This window comes from Salvelinus alpinus, chromosome 14 (genome assembly GCF_045679555.1).
Source record: "Salvelinus alpinus chromosome 14, SLU_Salpinus.1, whole genome shotgun sequence".
Taxonomy (NCBI): domain Eukaryota; kingdom Metazoa; phylum Chordata; class Actinopteri; order Salmoniformes; family Salmonidae; genus Salvelinus; species Salvelinus alpinus.
In genome coordinates, this window is record NC_092099.1 from 31,916,051 (window position 1) to 31,934,215 (window position 18,165).

General features: G+C 43.5%; 1 protein-coding gene across 2 annotated transcripts in view; it reads right to left on the reverse strand.

The window, feature by feature from the left end:
- Positions 1-1,104: 1,104 nt before the first annotated feature.
- The window catches only part of zmym2 (zinc finger, MYM-type 2), a 32,805-nt gene continuing 15,744 nt past the window's right edge, over positions 1,105-18,165 (reverse strand). For both annotated transcript variants that reach the window (XM_071341225.1, XM_071341226.1), the window contains exons 9-23: positions 17,878-18,028; positions 17,450-17,622; positions 17,113-17,278; positions 16,997-17,031; positions 16,747-16,879; positions 16,507-16,628; positions 16,078-16,228; positions 15,667-15,792; positions 14,966-15,066; positions 12,823-12,973; positions 12,519-12,673; positions 3,745-3,859; positions 3,151-3,396; positions 2,883-3,021; positions 1,105-2,712 (exon numbers count right to left, since the gene is read on the reverse strand). In XM_071341225.1, the coding sequence (XP_071197326.1) occupies positions 2,505-2,712; positions 2,883-3,021; positions 3,151-3,396; positions 3,745-3,859; positions 12,519-12,673; positions 12,823-12,973; positions 14,966-15,066; positions 15,667-15,792; positions 16,078-16,228; positions 16,507-16,628; positions 16,747-16,879; positions 16,997-17,031; positions 17,113-17,278; positions 17,450-17,622; positions 17,878-18,028 (2,172 nt within the window). In that variant the 3' untranslated portion in view covers positions 1,105-2,504. The remainder of the gene's footprint in view (positions 2,713-2,882; positions 3,022-3,150; positions 3,397-3,744; positions 3,860-12,518; positions 12,674-12,822; positions 12,974-14,965; positions 15,067-15,666; positions 15,793-16,077; positions 16,229-16,506; positions 16,629-16,746; positions 16,880-16,996; positions 17,032-17,112; positions 17,279-17,449; positions 17,623-17,877; positions 18,029-18,165) is intronic.

The following is an 18,165-nucleotide window of genomic DNA, read 5'->3' on the forward strand; positions in this document are numbered from 1 at the left end:
AACCGATCGCTGCCCGCACGACTAGTGCGGACGGTTCTGACTTAGAATATGTGGACAACTTCAAATACCTAGGTGTCTGGCTAGACTGTAAACTCTCCTTCCAGACTCATATTAAAGATCTCCAATCCAAAATTAAATCTAGAATCGGCTTTCTATTCCGCAACAAAGCCTCTTTCACTCACGCCGCCAAACATACCCTGGTAAAACTGACTATGCTACCGATCCTCGACTTCGGCGATGTCATTTACAAAATAGCCTCCAACACTCTACTCAGCAAATTGGATGCAGTCTATCACAGTGCCATCCATGTTGTCACCAAAGCCCCATATACCACCCACCACTGCGACCTGTATCCTCTAATCGGCTGGCCCTCGCTACATATTTGTCGCCAGACCCACTGGCTCCAGGTCTTCTATAAGTCTTTGCTAGGTAACGCTCTGCCTTATCTCAGCTCACTGGTCACGATACCACCACCTACCTGTAGGACTCGCTCCAGCAGGTATATCTCACTGGTCATCCTCAAAGTCAACACCTCCTTTGGCCACCTTCCTTCCAGTTCTCTGCTGCCAATGACTGGCACAAATTGCAAAAATCGCTGAAGCTGGAGACTTATAGTTCCCTCACGAACATTAAACATCAGCTATCCGAGCAGCTAACCGATCTCTGCAGCTATACATAGCCCATCCAATCTACCTACCTCATCCCCATATTGTTTTAATTTACTTTTCTGCTCTTTTGCACACCAGTATTTCTACTTGCACATCTATCACTCGTGTTAACTTTTCTAAATTGTAATTACTTGCTACTATGGCCTATTTATTGCCTTACCTCATCACGCCATTTGAACACTGTATATAGACTTCCTTATTTTTATATTATGTTATTGACTGTACTCTTGTTTATTCCATGTGTAACTGTGTTGTTTGTGTCGCACTGCTTCGCTTTATCTTGGCCAGGACGCAGTTGTAAATGAGAACTTGTTCTCAACTGGCATACCATGTTAAATAAAGGTGAGAAAAAAACAGCACAAATGTGAACACCATCTCCCATAGAGAACTTTGTACGCCATGTAAGAGAAATGTAAGCAATGTAAGAGGATAAATATTAAGAAATGAAATGATTTATTTTGTCATGTCAGCCCACAAACGGCATCAACCTCTCGTGAAGTTACACACACACACACTTTCAGTACACACAGATAGGCACATTCACATTAGGCTTCAGAGCCAGCCGGTCATTCACAGAACCAACCGGGACTCTTTTCCTTTCCTTGACAGGCTCTATCCAAACACCTTTCAGCTTCGAAGCGTGGTCTCCAGACATTACATGGAAGTCAATAGGCAAGGCAGGTGCCATTCAAAGAAAACTAAAACAAACAAAAACCTATTCAGAAGTCAACGTAAAAACGAGGTATTCGCTTGTGTAATTTATTGATAGAAAATAAAAGAAAACAACAAAAAAAGAAAAAAAAGATAAAGTCAGAGCTTTCTATTGTAACTTGGATGCCTGGAGATGGAGTGAATTTGGGAAACGTAACCAGGCAGGTCTATAATGTGCTAATCCTGAAAGAGATCTGACCACCCTAGTTGCAACAAACAGTTTTAGTTGTTGCTGTTTTAACAGATTATCACTCATTAGCTGGGAGTAATACATCACCCATTATCAAGTGCTACGTTTTCAACTAAATAATAAACATCAAATAGCTTAAATGAGACAACAAAACACAATGGAATTCAAACTGACAAAATAGTATTTCGGCAGGATACCATCGCCTTCATACTTGTACCTGCAACTACTCTGAAGCCCCAGACAGTACCCCTACAGCCCCCCTCAGGACAAAGAGAAGGGAAAGACAGGGACACGGGAGAGCTCCAGGCTGCAGCAGATTTAATTGATCAACTAATTCATGCTCTTAATGGAGAAGAGGAAAATGGCACACGGGGCACAATCGAACACACATCCCATCCCGGCGTAAAAATAACAAACGTACAATAGAAGCAATCAATCAACCGCAATAAATAAAATGTCTCATCTTTAAAAGGCTTCTGGGGGTCAAAGCGGGGAACTCGGTTGGCATTTCTTGTGGATGTCTCTGTCTCTTCCCATCTACTACTTTTAACTTTCAGAAATATTTACACAGCATAGCAGCCCAATCTGGGCTTAGTAAGTAATGCTACATCACGTGAACGGAGTTCCCCTATGGAAGGAAGGAAGTGCAACAGTTCTTGGGGAATTGCTTTTCACACGACACACTCCAATATCACCCTAGCTACTCGCAGTCAGAGTCCCCTTCCTTGGCCCTTCAGGGAAACACCGTCCTCCGATCAGCTCTGGGCATGTGTAGTCCCTTCCAACCGGACATCCACTGTATGCTCACAGCTGGCCTGAGATCGGTGTGAAATGGTGGAATTACTAACAGAGAACGCAGCAACCCAGTTGTAATGTTGTTGCGGATGGAACATGGAGCATAAGCGGACTCTTCTCTGTGATGGCGGGAGAGCGGACTAATCTCCGCCTACCTCCTCTTCTTCTTCTAGATGGCGCTCTCTGTAGATGTCTTTTACCAGAAGGAGAGGGGTGAGGATGCTCTCCAGGACACTGCGGTCCAGAGGAGTAGAGGAGTACCACAGCGAGCTGTCACCGTCACTGCTGCTGCCCGATGACTCTGGCTGCATATAGAACACATCCATACGCTGACTCAACGACCCCGGGCTGGAGAGAGGAATGACCACAAATTATAGTTATGTAGCTACATTTGGTCCAATATATTTGTTGTGCAGTGGTCCCTGACAAAATCACTAATAAATGAGTGCAATGTATTAAGGGAAGTTGCAATTAACCACTTGAGGAAGACAAGGTTATAGAAGAGCAGAGTAACTCACCACTTGGAACGGTAGAGTTCGTAGAATCTGCCCTCGTGCTTTTTGACTGGACAGTGTGTGGAGCATCCCGAGCCGTCGTCTGGCTCGTAGGCCGCGTCACTGTCCTCTTTACGTTTCCTCTTCCTGGACCCTGTTGGTACTGCTCACAGAGACAAAAAGAGAATATTAACATGACAGGCAGCCTGGCACAAATAGTAAATGCTGATACAAAGATGGACTTGCCCACAAGAGTGTGTGTGTGTGTGTGTGTTTTAGTGGTCAGACTCACAGTGGTGGTCCTGTGGGGAGAAGGAGGGGATGCAGATGCAGACAGTGGTTTCCTGTGTGGTTGGGTCTGTGTGGTCGGGGCCATAGACATTTCTGAAGGAGAGGCGCAGGTGCTGCTCCACGGTGCGCAGGCCAAAGTACTTGGTGTTGAGATAGACCAGGGAGCGCAGCAATGCTGCAGGACTCTGCTCCCCCAGCAGCTTACAGCTCCACAGGCACTGCTCCTCCACACGGCCCCACCGAGAGCCTGGGGGCAGACAGACAGACACAGCTGTTAACACAGATCACAATACCTCTGAACTTAACACAAACACAGGTACAAGGTATGAACCCTGCTACAATTCAATGTGGTTTTAAAATGTATCATGTCTAGTGTGCTCATATCATAAATATTGTGCAATCACTGTTTCAGAATGTGAAAAGCAAAAATGTTTCTAATCATTGGACACCGCAGGAAGGTCTTCTATTGAGGAGTTGTAGTTCAAAACATACACTTCCAGGTCTAAACCTATTACCATAATCAGTGTGTGCTGAAGATCATTCAGTTGATAGACAAGTAAATTAAGCCGTGGTAAAGTGTGAGCTATTTGTTTACCATCAGGCATCACGCTGGGCTGCCAGTCTTTGAGGACCTTGTTGAGCTCCTCTCCAAACCGCTCATAGCACAGGTCACTGAACAGGTCATCTTTCCTGCCTTTGGCCTGCAGATGCTACAGACAAACAAGTAATAAGTCACCAGTAGAGAATAACTGGAATAAAGGTAAAATCTTGTGGGAATCCAAACCTAGGCCTGGTTATGAGATTGTGAAGAATATAGATGGTGTCCTCATATTTTAAATAGTCAACACCTTGTTTCAGGATGTGAACAGCAAACGTTATAATCATTGGACAATACTTTTTTTTAAATGATGGGAGGGGCAATAGAGGAGGAAAGATGAAAGGAGAGCGGTGAGAAATAGAGGTCTGTTCCTGCTCCTGAGAGAGTCCATTTCACAATACCATCTTCTAGGGCTGGATGATATTGACAAAAATTCATATCACAATATTTGACTGTATTTTATGTATTTGAATGATAAAAGTTCTAAATATGCTTTATGAGTAGTTCATGACCCTAAGGTGACAACACATAAATACGTGATAAAAATAAAATAAAATGGCTTTCTCCATTTATACTTACTGTTCAATCCAACAACAAAAAAAACCCAGCACTTTTATAATTTCCACACTGTGCCACGCAGCATGATATGGGCAAAGAATATAGGCCTAGGTGAACAGTTGGAATTAAGGACAATTTATAGTTGGAATATAGTGGGCAGCACCTTGAATACATTGTTTGACATGACAACTGATGGGGTCAAATTGGGGTCATGATAGGGGATGCAACAAATGTTTGAAGTATTATAATAATTTATTATTCTTATGTTGTATTAATAGAAGGGGAGGGGCTATGGGATCCCTCCTCCTCTACATTTATAGGGTACTAGACTACAGATGAACTATATATACACTGCTCAAAAAAATAAAGGGAACACTTAAACAACACAATGTAACTCCAAGTCAATCACACTTCTGTGAAATCAAACTGTCAACTTAGGAAGCAACACTGATTGACAATAAATTTCACATGCTGTTGTGCAAATGGAATAGACAAAAGGTGGAAATTATAGGCAATTAGCAAGACACCCCCAATAAAGGAGTGGTTCTGCAGGTGGTGACCCCAGACCACTTCTCAGTTCCTATGCTTCCTGGCTGATGTTTTGGTCACTTTTGAATGCTGGCGGTGCTTTCACTCTAGTGGTAGCATGAGACGGAGTCTACAACCCACACAAGTGGCTCAGGTGGTGCAGCTCATCCAGGATGGCACATCAATGCGAGCTGTGGCAAGAAGGTTTGCTGTGTCTGTCAGCGTAGTGTCCAGAGCATGGAGGCGCTACCAGGAGACAGGCCAGTACATCAGGAGACGTGGAGGAGGCCGTAGGAGGGCAACAACCCAGCATATATATATATATATATATTCATTCATTGTAAGGTTTTAGAATTGTTCCACAGTCTTTTCTAAGTCTCTGCCTCTTATAATGAAATGGGGTCTGTGAGAAAGCATGTCAAATAAACAAAGAGCCCTGCAAGGGAGTAGAATAGATAAGAGGCTAGTCAGACATACCTCTATAAAATCAACTTGGGGGAGTGGACACTTATTGCTGAGGCCTTAGAAAACATTGGAACTATTGTATCTCTTTCAAGTTTGTATAGCTGTGTATGCATGGACTTGGTCTGAGGAGTAGCAGGTAATGACGTATGCAGTGACATCACAGGGGGTTGACTACAAGCATGATAAAAGCAACTTGGACTACTTGTATAATGTGATGTTTGACTTCTGTCTACAGCTGTATTTTGATTAAAATTGTTATGATTTATAAGTGCACATTTTGAGTGTTCCTTATTTGTTAACCTTTCAGTGATACCCATCCCGGATCCGGGATCCTCCTCATCAAAAAAGCTGACTAGCATAGCCTAGCCTAACGGGACAGGGATATCATATAATTTTCATGAAATCACAAGTCCAATACAGCAAATGAAAGATAAACATCTTGTGAATACAGCCAATATTTCCGATTTTTTAAGTGTTTTACAGCGAAAACACAATATATATATTTCTATTAGCTCACTACAGTAGCCAAACACACAACACAATTTACTCCCCGCAAAAATAGCTTGCACAAAACAGAGATAAAATTAATCACTAACCTTGAACAAATTCATCAGATGACAGTCTTATAACATCAGGTTATACAATACACTTATGTTTTGTTCGAAAATGTGCATATTTAGAGCTACAAATCCTGATTATACATTGTGAATACGTAGCATCGATTCACCAGAATCCCCAGAGATATTTTGGACACTCACCTAATCTGACCAAAGAACTCATCATAAACTTTACATAAAAATACTTGTTGTATGGCAAATGAAAGATACACTGGTTCTTAATGCAACCGCCGTGTTAGATTTAAAAAAATAACTTTACCATAACAAACAGCTTGCGTTATTGCAAGACAGCGCTCGCCAAAACGGCAGAGAATAGGAATCAACATTTTCCACAGAAATACGAAATATCATAAATTGTTCTTACTTTTGCTGAGCTTCCATCAGAATCTTGTACAAGGAGTACTTGGTCCAGAATAAATCGTTGTTTGGTTTTAGAATGTCCTTTTCTTCTGTCGAATTCACGCCACAATGCTAGCCAAGCTTGATAACGTTCCCATCTTCTCTCTACGCAAAGAACGGAAAACTCCAAAAGTCCCAATAAACGTTGAATAATCTGATAAAACTCGGTTGAAAAAACATACTTTACGATGTTATTATCACATGTATCAAATAAAATCAGAGCCGGAGATATTCGCTGTGTAAACCGAACGCTTATCAGAAGACAATATCGAGGTGCTTCGCGCGCCTAGGTAGAGAAAGGAAATTCCTGACCTGCCACTCCAAAAGCTCTTGTTCGACCTCAGATCAAGCTAGACACCCCATTCCACCTTCCACTGCCTGTTGACCTCTAGTGGAAGGCGTATGAAGTGCATGTATATCGATAAATATAAGCCAGTTGAATAGGCAGGCCCCATTTTCAGAATTGTCACTTCCTGTCTGGAAGTTTGCTGCCAAATGAGTTCTGTTTTATTCACAGATATAATTCAAACAGTTTTAGAAACTTGAGTGTTTTCTATCCAATAGTAATAATAATATGCATATTGTATGATCTAGAATAGAGTACGAGGCCGTTTAAATTGGGCACGATTTTTTCCAAAGTGAAAATAGCGCCCCCCTATTGACAATAAGTTTTTTAAAGTAAATAAAACGGAGCACAGAAAAACAGAACCAACACAACGAATGAATAAACCAAGGAGGAATTATTGACTGGGTGGGAACCAAAATGTTGGTCAGTGTTTCCAAGTGACCCTAATTAGATGCTACATTACATGTTGTTTTCTTACTTCGGCTGCATTTCAAACTCAAAGCAGACAGCCCTCGGCCCTAAACCTTCAGCACCTTGAATGACATTTTTCATCGTCACATCCGAGTGTACCTTCAAAATGTCCTTTGCCCAAGCGACGGAGACTGATGATTGGCGATGCAACGTCCTTGGTGAAAATGTTGAAGTTGAGCTTTAAAAAAAACAACCAACCTAAAGCTATTAATGTACCTAGTAAGCTAACGGATCTAGCTAGCACTCCTGTCAGGCAGCTAGCTACAGTTACTCATAGCTGGCTAGCTAGTATTATAGTTTGGTATTTTATTTCAATACATTTCAGAATTCCAAAAAATATATGTTTATGAATCTAGCTATGTTTTATAGGATACTCACTATGAGACTAAGCCAATTTGATACATACATATATTGATTTGTGTATGTATATAAATATCAACTCAGCAAAAAAAGAAACGTCCTCATGAGGGAGGATGTTTTCAGCAAACTTATGTGTAAATATTTGTATGAACATACAAATATTAAACTGAGACAAACTGAACAAGTTCCATAGACATGCGACTAACAGAAATGGAATAATGTGTCCCTGAAGAAAGGGGGGGTCAAAATCAAAAGTCAGTATCTGGTGGCCACCAGCTGCATTAAGAACTGCAGTGCATCTCCTCCTCATGGACTGCACCAGATTTGCCAGTTCTTGCTGTGTGATGTTACTCCCCTCCTCCTTCAAGGCACCTGACAGTTCCCAGACATTTCTGGGGGGAATGGCCCTAGCCCTCACCCTCCGATCCAACAGGTTCCAGACATGCTCAATTGGGATTGAGATCTGGGCTCTTCACTGGCCATGGCAGAACACTGACATTCCTGTCTTGCAGGAAATCACGCACAGAACGAGCAGTATGGCTGGTGGCATTGTCATGCTGGAGGGTCATGTCAGGATGAGCCTGCAGGAAGGGTACCACATGAGGGAGGAGGATGTCATCCCTGTAACGCACAGCGTTGAGATTGCCTGCAACGACAACAAGCTCAGTCCAATGATGCTGTGTGACACCGCCCCAGACCATGACGGACCCTCCACCTCGATCCCACTCCAGAGTACAGGCCTTTGTGTAACCCTCATTCCTTCGACGATAAACGCGAATGCGACCATCACCCCTGGTGAAACAAAATTGCGACTCGTCAGTGAAGAGCACTTTTTGACAGTCCTGTCTGGTCCAGCGACGGCAGGTTTGTGCCCATAGGCGACATTGTTGCCAGTGATGTCTGGTGAGGACCTACCTTACAACATGCCTACAAGCCCTCAGTCCAGTCACTCTCAGCCTATTGCGGACAGTCTGAGCACTGATGGAGGGATTGTGCGTTCCTGGTGTAACTCGGGCAGTTGTTGTTGCCATCCTGTACATGTCTCCAGGTGTGATGTTTGGATGTACCGATCCTGTGCAGGTGTTACACGTGGTCTGCCACTGCGAGGACGATCAGCTGTCCGTCCGGTCTCCCTGTAGCGCCGTCTTAGGTGTCTCACAGTACGGACATTGCAATTTATTGCCCTGACCACATCTGCAGTACTCATGCCTCCTTGCAGCATGCCTAAGGCACATTCACGCAGATGAGCAGGGACCCTGGGCATCTTTCTTTTCGTGTTTTTCAGAGTCAGTAGAAAGGCCTCTTTAGTGTCCTAAGATTTAATAACTGTGACCTTAATTGCCCACCGTCTAAGCTGTTAATGTCTTAAGGACCATTCCACAGGTGCATGGTGATTAATTATGTATTGAACAAGCATGGGAAACAGTGTTTAAACACTTTACAATGAAGATCTGTGAAGTTATTTGGATTTTTACGAATTATCTTTGAAAGACAGGGTCCTGGAAAAAGGGACTGAGATAGATACACACACACAGTTGAAGTCGGAAGTTTACATACACCTTAGCCAAATAGATTTAAACTCAGTTTCACAATTCCTGACATTTAATCCTAGTAAAAATTAAATTTCTTAGGTCAATTTGGATCACCACTTTATTTTAAAAATGTGAAATGCTTTTATTTCTTTCATCACATTCCCAGTGGGTCAGAGGTTTACATACACTCAAATAGTATTTGGTAGCATTGCCTTTAAATTGTTTAACTTGGGTCAAACGTTTCAGGTAGCCTTCCACAAGCTTCCCACAATAAATTGGGTGAATTTTGGCCCATTCCTTCTGACAGAGCTGGTGTAACTGAGTGAGGTATGTAGGCCTCCTTGCTCGCACACGCTTTTTCAGTTCTGTCCACAAATCTATGGGATTGAGGTCAGGGCTTTGTGATGGCCACTCCAATATCTTGACTTGGTGGTCCTTAAGCCATTTTGCAACAACTTTGGAAGTATGCTTGGGGTCATTGTCCATTTGGAAGACCCATTTGCGACCAAGCTTTAACTTCCTGACTAATGTCTTGAGATGTTGCTTCAATATATCCACATAATTTTCCGCCCTCATGATGCCATTTGTGAAGTGCACCAGTCCCTCCTGCAGTAACGCACCCCCACAACATGATGCTGCCACCCCCGTGCTTCACGGTTGGGATGGTGTTCTTCGGCTTGCAAGCCTCCCCCCTTTTCCTCCAAACATAATGATGGCCATTATGGCCAAACAGTTCTATTTTTGTTTCATTAGACCAGAGGATATTTCTCCAAAAGGTACGATCTTTGTCCCCATGTGCAGTTGCAAACCATAGTCTGGCATTTTTATGGCGGTTTTGCAGCAGTGGCTTCTTCCTTGCTGAGCGGTCTTTCAGGTTATGTCAATATAGGACTCGTTTTACTGTGTATATAGATACTTTTGTACCCGTTTCCTCCAGCATCTTCACAAGGTCCTTTGCTGTTGTTCTGGGATTGATTTGCACTTTTTGCACCAAAGTACGTTCAACTCTAGGAGACAGAACACGTCTCCTTCCTGAGCGGTATAACGGCTGCGTGGTCCCATGGTGTTTATACTTGCGTACTATTGTTTGTACAGATGAACATGGTACCTTCAGGCTTTTGGAAATTGCTCCCAAGGATGAACCAGACTTGTTGAGGTCTACAATTCTTTTTCCTGAGGTCTTGGCTGATTTCTTTAGATTTTCCCATGATGTCAAGCAAAGAGGCACTGAGTTTGAAGGTAGGCCTTGAAATACATCCACAGGTACACCTCCAATTGACTCAAATTATGTCAATTAGCCTATCAGAAGCTTCTAAAGGCATGACATCATTTTCAGGAATTTTCCATGATGCTTAAAGGCACAGTCAACACAGTGTATGTAAACTTCTGACCCACTGGAATTGTGGTATAATGAATTATAAGTGAAATAATCTGTCTGTAAACAATTTTTGGAAAAATTACCTATGTTATGCAAAGTAGATGACCTAACCGACTTGCCAAAACTATAGTTTGTCAACAAGAAATTTGTGGAGTGGTTGAAAATGACTCCACCTAAGGGTATGCAAACAAACTGTATGCATGCAAAAGCAAGCTACTTTTTTTCTGAGCGAAAATGCAGCCTTTTTGATTAAATGTGACAGTTTGCGGCCACCAGAGTTTGACATGTGATTACATTTTGCATTGAATTGTGGGTCATATCAACCCCGCAAGTGACCGACGTTCAATCTCTCCCTTGAGCTAAATCGAGGGCCAACGTTAGTGAATTGGACCTCCCCTTAAGATGGCAATCAAACTGTATTCTGGTTTCGAGGGAAAGTGGCTAGCACAAGGGCTGAGGGGGTAAAAATACTGTGTTTGGACTGCAGCCTTCATGTAGCCAGCCAACATCTTCATGCTGCGCCTATTCCTGTCTGAGAAGATACCGTTGCACAAACATGCTCATCCAGGCCTACACCGGCACTGGTACCAGCTCGCTAGCTGCGTTTGCTCTGACTCTTAGTACATTTACCAAGCTAGCCAGCCAGCTAACTGCCGATTAACATTAGCGGTTAACACATTTGAGTAAATTAAGCAAACGCTCTTATCCAGAGCAACTTACAGTAGTGAGGGCATACATTTTCATACTGGTCGCCCGTGGGAATCGAACCCACAACCCTGGTGTTGCAAGGGTCCTGCTCTACCAACAGCCACAAATTATTTTAGCAACAACTTGCTAAGAAAAGACAAACTAGGAGATATTTTGTGCATCTTACTGTCTGCAAACTACTAACAGTGTATAGAACGCTTGTGGAAAGCAGCATGTCACCGACATTGTTGCATCCATCTGACCATGCAGAGTGAACGACAAGAAAGTGCTTGTGACTCCGTGGCCGAGCAACTGCTCTCTCCTTGAGTGACGGGGTAGGGCTTGGTGTGGTTAGCGGCATGCAGCAGCAGGAGGGGGAGAGATGACTCACGTAGCAAACAGAGGAAACTATAAACTGACATTATACTGGTAGGAATTGCAAGAGTCGCTGGTTTAATGAAACCAAGATTAAACTTTTTGGTCTGAATGCCAAGCGTCACGTCTGGAAAAAACCTGGCACCATCCCTACGGTGAAGCATGGTGGTGGCAGCATCATGCTATGGGGATGTTTTTCAGCGGCAGGGACAGGGAGACTAGTCAGGATCAAGAGAAAGATTAACAGAGAAAAGTACAAAGAGATCCTTGATGAAAACCTGCCTCAGAGTGCTCAGGACCTCAGACTGGGGCGAAGACCTTCCAACAGGACAACGACCCTAAGTACACAGTCAAGACAACGCAGGAGTGGCTTCGGGACAAGTCTCAATGTCCTTGAGTGGCCCGGCCAGGGCCCGGACCTGAACCTGATCTAACATCCCTGGAGAGACCTGAAAATAGCTGTGCAGCGACGCTCCCCATCTAACCTGACAGAGCTTGAGAGGATCTGTAGAGAAGAATGGGAGAAACTCCCCATATACAGTTGTGGCAAACTTGTAGCGTCATACCCAAGAAGACTTGAGGCTGTAATCGCTGCCAAAGGTTCTTCAACAAAGTACTGAGTAAAGGGTCTGAATACTTATGTAAATGTGATGTTTTTTAAAAAACATTTTATTTGTTGCAAAAATTTCTAAAAAACTGTTTTTGTTTTGTCATTATGGGGTAGTGTGTGTGTAGAGTGATGAGGGAAAAAAAACTATTTAATCCATTTTAGAATAAGTGTGGAATGTGGAAAAAGTCAAGGGGTCTGAATACTTTCCAAATGTGGGCCTGGAGCCATTCTGGTCATTAGCACCTATTCAGCTGATGTTCATAGATCTACATAGTACTGGAACAGCCTTAAGACAGAACCTCCAACATATTGCTTTCACCTATCCATGGCTTGCCAGATCTGTGAACATTGTCTGAATAGGTAGAAGCAAAGGGCTACAAACTGAAAATGGAACCAGGCCACAGAAGTCAAACGAGAAGGGGGACACTAAACAGAGGTGACTGACCTGCTGGATGCCCAGGCAGAGGTAGAGGACGCTGTCGGGGGCGTAGCACTCCCCGTTGGGCCGCCGTACCTCATGGACAAATCGTGACAGGGCCAGGCTGAGTTCTGATGCTTTCAGAGAGAGCGGGTTACTCTTCGACCAGGCCGGTGGAGGTTCTGAGGACAAAGAATTATAATCTCTTAGCAACTTAATTATATAGCACCTTTCATACAGACAGCCAATGGTTCCAATTGTTGTACGATAATACTTGCTGTGGGCGGAGCTTACTCAGCCTGCTTGAGATAGTCTTTCCCTTTATGGTCACCTGATTGTTCAGCTGAGGACAGCGCCCAACTTTTCCAGGCGTTGATGGCGTAGCGAGATCTCAGAGGTAGCGAGCGCCCCTCCACAGGACCATCTGGTGTAGGGGGAGAGGGGGAGGAAGGCTCTCCCTCCACAGCTCGCCTCTTGTGTCCCTAAAACAAACACACAGCTCCTACGAATGAGACTGGTAATGTCTCGGGTAGAAGCCTTCGTCGTGTGGGAGACCTTACTCTTTCCTTTGTACGAATAATTTTATAAAACATTAGCCCACACACTTTCAATATTTAAATAATTGAATTTTTCTGTTGTGTTATTGATGCCGGATTGTTTTTAGTATATCTTTTTTCAAGATGTTTAGATGTTAAATCTTCATCATGGCTTATTATTTAATGTCCTCATATGAAAAATACCAATCAGTTTCAGGATGTGAACAGCAATAGAGTTCTAATCATCAGACACAATTCTGCTTCCAATTGGAGCTAGTAGCTAGATGAAAGGGGCCAGGGTTAGAGTTGCACGATATACCGGTACCATGGTAATATCACTGTACCAAAACGTCATGATACCAACATTTTAATATACAGTAGTACCGTTTCATATGATACTACCACATTATCCAGCCCTACCGATATAAAGAACCCACTGGCGCCTTTTATAAAATGTTTATAAAGTCAGTTGTTTATAAGTTTAGTACATTTTTATTGCACCGGTCCAATAATATCCACTTCACTTTCATTTATTTATTTTTATTTCACCTTTATTTAACTAAGCACATATCAGGTGTGGCAGCTGTAAATCAGCCAACCGTATCCCATACCAGCCCTCACTCACCTGCTTCTCTCCATCCGCTCTTCATAATAAAACATGGGACTTACATAGAGCTTTTCAAGGACCCAAAGTCGCGTTTACAATTATAGAAACGAAAAAGAAAAAACATGAATAAAGAGAGGGGTGAGCTCAAAGGGAAAGAGTGTGATATCAGTGTATGGGGACGATATGGTTGGAATTTGGATATGAATCTGGTGGGATTCATGCACATCTATTCCTCTGTCAGATTAAAAAATATATATAATTTAGCAGTGATGGCGAGCGGAAATGGGGATGCAGACCCAGAAGAGTCTTCTGTTGTAGATTTGTACATTGGTTACATTGGAACAGCACGCAAAGCGAGCAATGTTGATACATTGTATAATTTCATTGCCTGTTGTAGCCAAGAGCACAGACCAGTCAGAGTAGACTTTGCAAGTTCACCGTCATGCATCCTCAGTGTCAGAGGGAAAATGGAGCACCAGAGGTCTAGTCTGTAGCCTAAACAGTTAAATCAATATCATCAGAGATACCTTTTTATTGGAATTTTCAAACATATTATATAATTTCACAAACCATGTCACAGGCCATTTTAAACTAATCCCGGGTCGCTATTTATTGGTTTGATAACAAACAACGTTGTTCAGTCATGTTACCTAGCTAGCTAACAACCTGGTAACTTGACAGTTGGTTTAGGCACATTTGAATGGCACAGGAAGAAAATTTAAAAAAGTCTGCTACTCATGAGATGTGTTTCAAAAGGTTATTTTCAAATAGGCCTTTTCTGGTGCTCCTTAAAATTCTGTTTGGTGCCTAATGTTTTAAAAGTTGGAGCAGTGTGTGTATGTGTGTTTGTGGGAGAGAGCGTGGGGTGTGTGTTTATGAGAATGAGGGAGACAGCGAGAGTGTGTGAGGGAGTGTGTGTGTGTGTCTGTAAACTGAAGATTAAACAAGGTTTCATGCAGTGTTTTCCCCTAACTGACACAATGACATGCAGATCATTAAGTATGTACCCTCCTTCCTCCCATCCCTCCAGCCAAATCACAGGTAGGCCTTTGCAAATATGAGCAAATCAGCCATTCTATGCAGCATCCCATTATACAGCGAACAGTGTGCAGTTAAACTGAATATGTGTTGTATTGAGTAGAAGTGTGAATTTCAGTTTCAGGTTTTTAGAGAATGTTTAGAAAACAGGAACAAGTGTCTGGGGGATGGTGCGAACAGGATGGTAGGCCACAGATATTTGCCCCACCGTGGTATCGTGATACTTGACCTGGTATATTACTGTTTGTAAAATGTTGGTATCGCGACAACACTAGTCAGGGTGGGTAGTGTACCTGTCTCCTGGCTCTGGGTGCCACTTCCTTCTCCTCAGCCAGGAGAGGGGGCAGGGTGAACCCCATGTCCACATCCAGGTCCTCCAGCACAGGGACAGGGTCTGGGCACCACAGGACAAACAGACACAGGTAAGGGATGAGCCAAGTCAAAGCCCACCAGACTGAGTTGGACAGAGGTAAGCAGAGCTAAAGTGAACCAGGCTGAACTGAGACAAACTGAGCCAGACAGATGGAGGGAGGGATGTGAATGAGTGAATTAGCTACTGGCCCTTAACTGTGGGTGTGAATTAAATCAAACAGCTGTTTTATAACTAGCTTCTCTCTACTGAACACATAGTTCAGTGCTGCTGGTCACTGGCTCAGCTGGCTAGGTTCTTTAAGCTACTATTATAATTATTATTAATTTATTAGCTAGGTCCTTTACTGTTCCTTCTGAATCCACTTCGGATTATAAATAAATAGAAAAATCTTTGTCCAATAGGAGTGACGAGTCAAATGAGCAGGCAGTCCAGAAATATTTATCTGAATTACTGTAATGTTCCATAATATAAAAAACACACACCCATGTGACCTGTGATATTGTGTAACACCTCCCCACTGTACAGAGAGCAGTCAAATAATATCATTTTCCACAATAGAGAAGGACAGCACCAGAAAGTGTCTCAGTGTCAGGGTGGTCAGATGTTGTTCAGTCATCGTACCTTGAGGAAAGTCGTTCTCCAGGTCCAGGTCTGGTTCATACTTCTCATCCTCCCCATCCGATTCAGAGCTGCTGCTACTGGAGCTGCTGGACTTGGCCTCTCCTCCTCCTCGCTCCCTCTTCACATCTGAAACAGTCATACAACAATCAACCTCACAACTGTGCTTCCCATTCAGGTGGACAAAGATATACACTGGTAGTCATGGATAAAGCTTCATGGCTTGTTTCATGTCCTCATAACAATACACCAATCACAGAGTTTCAGGATGTGAACAGCAATAGAGTCCTAATCATTGGACACACTTCACAGTACTTGAGTAACACTGAGTTTGCACTGTTGGAACATGCAAACTGTGGATGTGGTATCCAGCTTTCTTTCTCTCTGTGTGTGTGTCTCTCTCGCTCTCTCTACCTGGCTTCTGGTCCTCTGCGATCATCTCAGCCATGGAGAGGAGGTCAGCCTCGTGGGGGTCAGTAGGGACTTTGGCCTTAAGCTCGGTGATGGTCTGGACAATCTGATCTGCACCCTGCATCGTGGTTGGCAGGAATACCGGCACTGGAACCTGGGATACGAGGGACAGGGACAACTGGTTGGTTAGGGACTGTCCATGTGTTAAATACTAGTAAGAGTCGATTGAGAGTCAATATCCGCTCCACCTTATTATTTTCATAACAAGAATGTGATTCATAGTTGTCCTCATATTTACAAAATACCAATCAGAGTTTCAGAATGTGAACAGCAATAGAGTTCTAATCATCGGACACACCTCTGCTTGAAATTACTGAATGTGCACTTTTGGGACGACTCTATTGGTTCCATGGAGCCCAGGGCGTTTCTTACCGGGACGGGTAGTGTGATGAGCATGGGTGTAATCTGGGCGTAGAGGTTCATGGGGACGGGGATGAACACAGGTACAGGGATGGGAACGGGAATGTACTCCCTCTTCACCCCGTCATCCTCATCTGGAGACAGACACACTGGTCAAAGGTCAAACCAAGGACAATGACACTACTTTGTGGAAGATAATGTGCTGAACACTTTGAACCACAGCTTCTCAGAGAGTAATATTGAGCTGTGTACCCGTCTGTAGGAGCTTGCTCTGCATGTGTGGTTTGCAGTAGGTGGCCTTGGTCATAGTGAGAGGCTTGCAGAGTACAGCTTTATTCTTCACATCCTTTAGGATCCCTCCACCGGTGTACGGCTGACTCAACATCTAGCAGATAGAAAGGATAAGAGACGATACTTGTTAAAGGAGAATGATATTCTTTACCTTGCGGTCAGCCGTACTGTAACGATTATAGGGTTTTAACATTAAGCGTTTCTTTCTCACCGCAATGTTGGTTGCCTCGGTTTGTATTCCAAATCCTGTCAATAGAAAACAGGGTTCCATAAGTCAACCACAAAGAAGCACTTGTATTAAAAGACTAAATACACACAAATTAATACCAAGTCTGGTGTTCTCTGGGCCCTTCTGCGTTGCCAGGTTGGGGTCGTTCTGCTGGCAGTAGAAACGGAGGAGACACTGCTGGTCACAGAAGTGCTTCATCTCTGCTCTCCACTGTACCGACTCAGTCAGGTTCCCCTGCACCTTACAGCAGTCACAACGCACTGCCTGGAGGACACACAGGGAAACGCACACAAAAACACCCTTCATATAAGAGATTGATCAAATCAAAATCACCCTCTGGAGACACAATTTTGAGAATAACATAAAAATAAGTAATCATTGACTAACTCAGGAATAGGATTTTTTAACTAAACTGATTTAGGTAGGTGCTCTGACCTTGTAGTACCACTCATGGAACTTCTTGGCGCAGGTTTCACTGCAGAAGTCCCTGGAAACACCGGCCAGCTGCCTGGTCACTCCTCTCTTACACAGCTGAGTGCAGTAGTTACAGGTGACACACTTCAGACCCAGCCGGTTGGCAAAGTCCTGCTTGAACAGCAGCTTACAACCTGAGGGGAAACAGGGACAACAACTATTAGGTGGTTACATGATGTCAGTGCTCACCTGACAGACAAACTGTGGCTCAACTCATGTTTGGTCTGGGTGAAGTGCCCCATCTAGTGGCAGAACATGGTAAGGCCATGAATAAATATGGGATGAGGACAAGTATTATCCACCCCGAGAGTGTTCAATCAGGGTTCTCTCACAATCAAAACCGACTAGCTAACAAGTACACAGATGAAGGAGTGAGACCCTTGGCGAACCTTCGCTGCAGAAGGGCCTCTTGACTCCAGAGAACTTGACCGTCTCGTGGAGCGTCTTCTCCTCCTGGCAGTACTCGCAGAATGTGACTATGCAGTGCAGCTTCTTGTAGTCCTCACAACATATTTTACTGCAGAACTGGTACACTTTATCCTGGGGGGGAATAGATACCGGCAAAATGTTGAATGCTCTTGCATATTTAATATTTTGACCACTTTATTTATCCTGCACACAGAGGGAGAAATGGAGCATGTACACTCAGACTTCCAACAGAAAGGTGTACAATTAAC